At 44.6% G+C, this 7,500-nt stretch overlaps 1 protein-coding gene across 1 annotated transcript in view; it reads right to left on the reverse strand.

Annotated features, from left to right (window-relative positions):
* Window positions 1–7,500, reverse strand: part of LOC119597656 (6-phosphofructo-2-kinase/fructose-2,6-bisphosphatase-like) — a 74,743-nt gene that overhangs the window by 17,335 nt on the left and 49,908 nt on the right. Inside the window, exons 2-5 of the mRNA XM_037947251.1 lie at window positions 1,917–2,042; window positions 1,387–1,498; window positions 716–905; window positions 135–288 (exon numbers count right to left, since the gene is read on the reverse strand). Of these exons, the coding sequence (XP_037803179.1) occupies window positions 135–288; window positions 716–905; window positions 1,387–1,498; window positions 1,917–2,042 (582 nt within the window). The remainder of the gene's footprint in view (window positions 1–134; window positions 289–715; window positions 906–1,386; window positions 1,499–1,916; window positions 2,043–7,500) is intronic.

A 7,500-nucleotide genomic window follows, 5' to 3' on the forward strand; every position in this document is an offset into this window, starting at 1 on the left:
TTTTTCATGTAACTTCTCCTGTATCCAGTACAATATATACAGTGTTAAAATCAGGAGACAAAACACCATTATCTCTAAATCTCCAATCCTTACAGTTTTTTGAATAAGTCAACCAATAAATAAATATCCTTTACCAGCATCAAAGATCTTCATAAAACTGTACTGGCTTTCCTCCTCCTCGTCCAGTGTCTCATAGGAGATACGGTAGTGCTCGATGCGCTTGAGGAAGTCCTTCACTGCATCCTCTTTCTCCATGTTGGTGTAGTCTGGGTTGGTCACTTTGCATTCCTGGGTGACGAGGGAGAGAGACACATTTAGGAAGCTGGATCTCTGCACTTTAAAAAAAACAAAAATCTCGTCAATCTGTTTATTTGCTTTCTGTACCTTAAGTGAAAATTTCGAGAGGTTACACATATAGTTAGATAATACTTTGAAGCAAAATATTTTCCCCCAATATAGGGGAAACCCTAAACAACTAAAATATAACTTAAAAACTTAAAAACTCTAAGCTAAACCAATCCTTTAATCACAATCCCCCCATATAACCAAATGAGTCAACAGTCTTCTAACAATTCCACCCATAACTTCTAGACCATAATTTTTAATAACGAAACCAAAAAAAAAGAAAAAACAAAGAACCCTAATACACCAACCAAATGATCTCCTTACATCCCTAAACAAAAACAGCAACAAAAAAAATAATAATTTTGCATACCATGATGTTGGTTTCAATGATGGATGGATCATTGCAAATTGACTCAATGTAGAAGAGTTTATATCCCATACGCTGGCAGACAATGTGGTGGATCAGCTCCCGTCGTTCCCTGCCTGTGTTGGTTGCGTCATATACAGCAACCATCCCCCCAGACTGCAGGAACTCACACACATCCTGAAGATGGAAGGCAGTTATGATAAATTACAAATACAAAGAGAGATGATGTATACTACAAAAATGTATACCTGCCAACAGAGTGTGAGTAAAATAAATCAAGAAAAATTGTTTGCAGGGAAATCTGAAATTCATCAAAACCTTCATCACAGAAATTGTGAGAAGGGGGAGGACAGAAAAGGGGAGGTAGGGTATAGGGGGAATGGAGAGAGGAGGAGGAGGAGGAGAAATGACAGGAAAGGAGGGAAGAATAGAAAGGGAGAGAAACTGCAAGAGAGAGAAAAGAGAAAGGGAGAGAAGGAGAGAGGAAGTGTAAAGGGAGAATGAGGAAGAGAGAAAAGATGAAGAAATGGGAGGAAGGAGGGCATGAAAAAGGGAGAATGAGGGAGAGAAAAGAAAGGAAGTATAAAAGGTAGAATAAGGAAGAGAACAAGTGAAGGTATGACGAATGATAGGAATGGAAATAAATAAACAAGAGAAGCAGGAAAAGGAAAAATTGCACACGAGAGCTCAGTGCATTATTTCCCGTTGTGCTCGCGATTTGTGGGAAGAAATCGTGGCCTTGGTAGCTCCCAATGGCCCGACGACGGTAATCCCCAACATTGAATACTGTAAAAGTCGTTGTTACTTTTTAACATACATATACAGGTTATCTACTGGTATTTTGTACTGCACTATTTTTCCGTCCATTATCTTAATACATATAGCAATAAAACTGAAGTGGCACTCTACAAGCTTATCAAGTTTATCTATAATTTTTCATCTTTTCTCTCTCCCTTTTTTATAGTAATCCTCAGGCAATGACAGTTAACAGTCAGACACAATTTTTTTTCTGTTAATCAATTTGCTCCTTTGTTTTCTTAGCAAAATAGTGTTTATATTCATTAGTTTTTGAAAACACACAAACAGTCATTATCCATAACTCTCAAATCAATTAATGCAATTCTAAGCAAGAGTGGCTTAATGATCAAATGTACTCTGAAAACCTAATTAGGCACAACAATAAGACAAAGACTCCGGGACATACCTTTTGTAGGAAGGCCGACCCAGTTAAGGTACCTTGCCAACTTCATGGCAATGTAGGTCTTGCCACGAGCAGGCAGACCCACCATGGCAACAACGTGGGGGATGTTGACATAATCCATTCCAGCTTCTGTGGGAGAAAAAGGTAACAGTAATATCTCAATGATGGACAATTTTATTAAATATTCTACATCAATCTATTCTCCTACTAAAGACACTAAATACTGATAAAAGTATAATAAAAAAATAAAACACTAATTCTAGTATTTCTATTGCTATTACTGCTAATGAATAATAACAATAAAATCAACCACAGCCACCACAATGATATCAATGACATGAGCAAAGGTAGGATTAAAAAACAGTAACAATAATAAAACCTGTGCACATACCACTGGTACAAAAGTATGCATCACTAGAGCAGATTGTCAAATTTTGTGCCAAGCCTTGGGGGTTCTGGGGATTCAAATATAACCAGTACCATGTTTGACATCTTACTGCACAAGGAAACCAGTCTTAAGTATTCATTTTGGTTGTAACTTTGGTTGAAAAGGGAGGAAGGTGAATGGAAGGAAGACAGGGTGAGGAGGAGATATGAAGAGTGGGAAGGAGGAAAGGGATATGCCCAGGGAGAGGGGGAAGGGAAGAGAAAGGGAAGGGGGGGAAGAGAGAATAGGGGAGGGGAAAGGAGATAAGGAGAGGAGAGAAGGGGGAGGGGAGGGGATGGGAGGGGAGGTGAAGGGAGGGGAAGGGGAGGAGGAGGGGAGGGAGGGGAAGGGAGGAGAGGGGAGGGGAAGGGAGGAGAGGGGAGAGGGAAGGGAGAGGGGAGAGGGAAAGGGAGGAGAGGGGAGAGGAAGGAGATGTAGAGGGGAAGAAGAAAAGGAAGGGGTAAAGATGTGGGGAAAGAGAAAGGATAAAAGTAAAAGGGATGGGCAGATGGGGAGGGGGGATGGAAGGAGAATGGGAGAAAAGAGGATGGAAGGAGAATAGGAGAAAAGAAAGAAAAAGAAATAGGACCAAGGGAGGAGGGAGAGTGGTAAGGGGACAGAAAAGGAGAACAGGAGGAGAAAAGGGAACTGAGAGAAGCAGGAGGAATAGAAAAGGGAAGGGGGTTGGAAGGAGGGAATGGGAGGTGGGTGGGAGTGAGGGGGGGAGGGAGGTTATGGGCAATGGGTGTGTCAAAGCTTCCCAGGCAACAGCCATCAGCAATACTGGTCAGCAAACTCCAAGGGCTGACTTTCACCGGTCAATGTACTAGCATGACCAGACAATGGGGGTGAACGGGGTGAATGGGGAGAGGGAGGGGAGGGGGAGGGGACCATGTGAGACAAGGAGAGAACAAAAGAAAGAGGCTGAGAGGGAGAGAAGAAGGGAGGGAGGGAGGGAGGGAGGGAGGGAGGGAGGGAGGGAGGGAGGGAGGGAGGGAGAGGAGGGAAGGAGGGAGGAGGGAGAGAGAGACAGAGGCATAGAGAGAGAGAGAGAGAGAGAGAGAGAGAGAGAGAGAGGCAAAAAGAGAGAGAGAAAGAGAGAAGAGAAAAAATAAAGACAGAAAGAAAAAGAGAAAGAAAAAAAACAGGTGGGAAAAAATAATAAAAAACACTTCCTTTCCCACCACCACAGCCCTCCTACACCCAAAAAACGACCCCTTTTGCCCACACACGACCCACCCCCATCCCCCCTCTACCCACACACGACCCCCCCACCCCCCCTCTACCCACACAGAGGCACATTCCGGCCAGCGTTGTCCCTGCGCCAATAGCAGACGATAGTTGCATCATCCTCGCAGCATCCACCCACCCACGGTTTCCCTTCCGGTCATCTCGGTGTTGTTGATAATATTGATGTACTTCTGCATTATGCATTTTTTTGGTTTGATTTTAGTTGCTGTTGTTGTTAATGTTTGTGTCACTTGTTTATTCCACACGATAAGTTATTTTCGTCATCCTCACTATCTTAATTTTTAATACCAGCATCTTCATCATCATCATCATCATCACCGTTATCATCATCAACTAAGCCATCTTCGCCATCGTTATCGTTATCGTTATAATTACTATCATCATCATTATCATTATCATTATCATTATCAATATCATTATACATACATACATACATACATACATACATACATACATACATACATACATACATACATACATACATTCATACACACACATACACACAAACTAAAAACAAATAAACAAACAAGCAAAACAAACAAATAAACGCATAGACACATTTAAACACGCAATGACCCAGTGATAAGCGAAGGGGAGAGAGAGGGTTGTCTGGTGACCCAGACAGAAGGTTACATAGTGTTACATGTTTGTAAGTGGGAGGGGGAGGGGGAGGGGGGGGGGAGGGGAGGGGAGGGGGAGGGGGAGGAGAGGGGAGGGGAAGAGGGAGAAGGCGAGGAAGAGGGAGAGGGAGAGGAGAGGGAGAGGAAGAGGGAGAGGAAGAGGGAGAGGGAGAGGGAGAGGAGAGAGAGAGAGAGAGAGAGAGAGAGAGAGAGAGAGAGAGAGAGGATAAGAGGAGGATAAGGTGAGGTGGAAGGAGAAGGAGAGGGAGAGGGAGAGGGTGAGGGTGAGGGTGAGGGTGAGGGAGAGGGAGAGGGAGAAGGCGAGGGCACGGGAGACGCACAGACACACACACTCAATCAAATGAACAGAGAAACAGAATAAGTTCGGGAAAGTGAAGAGAGAAAGAGAGAACGAGGTTTGTCCTTGTATCTCAAATAGCCCAGCTGCTCTCACGTCCCGTACGAACCCTACTTATCTCGCCCTTGCATTTACGTCATCTGGGTACGGGGGCAGCTTAAGAAACTCGAGGGCACAGCAAACAAAACGGTAACAGCGAGACCGTTAATTAACGACAAAAGTCATATTAATTATGTTATAATGTTAGAAAAACCCGGTGGGTGGGTGTAAAAATTTGTCTGCCTGCATGCTTGCATGTCTGTATGTTAATAAATCTATCTGTCAGTAAAACTGTCTGCCGACTGCCTGCGTGCCTGCCTGCCTGCGTGCCTGCGTGCCTGCCTGCCTGCCTGCCTGCCTGCCTGCCTGCCTGCCTGCCTGCCTGCCTGCCTGCCTGCCTGCCTGCCTGCCTGCCTGCCTGCCTGCCTGCCTGCCTGCCTGCCTGCCTCTCTGCCTGCCTGCCTGCCTGCCTGCCTGCCTGCCTGCCTGCCTGCCTGCCTGCCTGCCTGCCTCTGTCTGCCCGTCTGTCCTTCTCTCTTAGTTTATCTTGTCTCATCTTCCTTTCTCTCTCTCTTTCCTCTTGACTTCCTCACCAACTTCTTTTTCTCTCTTTTTTTCTCTCTCTTCCTCTCCCCTTTCTTCATCACCGCCTGTATAGACTTATGGTTCCAATAAATTTACCCAAAAGGGGAGAAAGAGGGAGGGAGAGAAAATAGAACAACGAAAGAGAAATACTGGACAGAGACAAAATATACAGAGAGAAGGGGGAATAAACACAAAGAATAAACTGAGGGAAAAGTGGAAAAGAGAAGAAAAAGATCAGAAGATTAAAAAAAAGAAGAACAACGTAAGCGAATAAATTGATAATAAAAGGTAAGTGCAAGCGAAGCTATCTGCGAGGAAGCAATAACAATATCATTAACAATAACGATAACAATAACAAATTTTGTCTCCAGGTGTTAACAATGTCCTTAGTTAATACTCTCTAGGATTCTCTTATTTTCCGCCTCTATATCTGTCTGTCTTGCTTTATTTCCGTCTGTCCCCTCCCTCCCTCCCTCTCCCTCCCTCCCTCCCTCCCTCCCTCCCTCTCTCTCTCTCCCTCCGCCCCCCTATTCCCTCCCTCCCTCCCTCCCTCCGCCCCCCCCCTGTTCCCTCCTTCCTTCTCTCCCTCCCTCCCTCCCTCCCCTTCCCCCCTCCCTTCCCTCTCCCTCTCTCCCTCTCGCTTAGACACAAGCGAATAGAAATCTCCAAGCAACAACATCTGTCACCAACGCAACACTGCGCACGACGACTTCTTGCAAATGAACGTCGGCATTTGCAACCCCGGAGAAATGCAACATGCAACGGGCAAATTACGTCACGGTTGAAGGAAGGCGGCTTCATAACTTCATTATGCAATATAATCTTAATAAAGTAAAAGTTAATTTTTCGTTTTTTTTCTTTCTTTTTCTTTGTGGTCAATGCAAGAGACAGATAACTGGCGTTTCAAATCGAAGGAAAAATGATGGTGATGAAGGAGATGATGGTGATGATGATGGTGATGGTGATCGTGATGGTGATTATGAAGTTGAAGAAGAAAATGTAAATGAAGATGAAGATGAAGAAGAGGACGATGACAATAACGACGATGACGATAATGAAGATGGAAGTTGATGAAAATAGTGACGGCGATAAAATGAAAAACACGCAAAATATAGTCAAACCAACACAGATCAGAATACAATACAATTCGAAATTACACTCAAAAACATCAAAAATCCCCGAAAAACACCCGGATAAATATCGACGCAAAAACAGCAATTAAACGCAATTGGCACATCTGGCAACGAAAAACAATGACTTTCATTAAACTCTATAAAGAGGCGGGAAGTTGCAAGAAAGAAAAAACAAATGCAACTGGGTATTACTGCATTCCGGTGAGGAGGCGGAGAGGAGGAGGAGAATTGATGGGAAATTCGGAAAGGAAAAGAGAGAGAATTAATGAGAAAAAAATATGAGCTAGAATAAGAAGACAAGAAATACGAAAATGCGCATACAAGCATGTATACATTCATTCATTCATACATACACACATACACCCCCACACACATACATATACAGACAAACACCCTTACATTCACCCTAAATCCATAAACAAACACATTATTATAACACATAACCAAATATATATATATATATATATATATATATATATATATATATATATATATAATAATGATAATAAAATAAATAATATAATAAATAAATAAACAAAAAGAGACAACAAACCCAGTAATCAAACAGGGAAAAGCGGAAACCCGGGCCAAGCCAAGGCCCGGCCAAGCCACGGCCCGGCCAAGCCACGGCCCGGCCAAGCCAAGGCCCGGCCAAGCCACGGCCCGGCCAAGCCACACATCGAGCGTCTCGCGGAGGCAACGGCGCGGGGGAAGAGAAACTGCACAGCGGCGCCACAGCCACTTGACAACAGAGCCCCTGCCCCCTCCCCTCCCCACCCCCGGATGGCCTTTACATACACCGATGTGACACGGGAGTTAAAAAGGTTGAAAATGCATGAGGATGCCATGAGGATGCATAAACATTATATAAGCACGTAAGGTGGACGGAGAGCGGGAAAGGGGGGTGGGGGTGGAGGTAAAGGGGTGAGGAGGAGGAAGGCAAGGGGGAGGTGAAGGAGGGGGGGAGGGAAGGGGGGACAAGTAGGTCTAAGAGGTACCAGGAGAAAAGGAGAGAGAAAGAGAGAGAAGGTACAAGGGAGGGAGAGAGGGAGAGGGAGATGGGGAAGGAAGGGGAAGGAAGGGAAGGGGAGGGGAGGGGAGGGGGAGAGATAGATAGATAGATAGATAGAGAGAGAGAAAGAGAGAGAGAGAGAGAGAGAGAGAGAGAGAGAGA

Source organism: Penaeus monodon, chromosome 39 (genome assembly GCF_015228065.2).
Source record: "Penaeus monodon isolate SGIC_2016 chromosome 39, NSTDA_Pmon_1, whole genome shotgun sequence".
Classification (NCBI taxonomy): Eukaryota; Metazoa; Arthropoda; class Malacostraca; order Decapoda; family Penaeidae; genus Penaeus; species Penaeus monodon.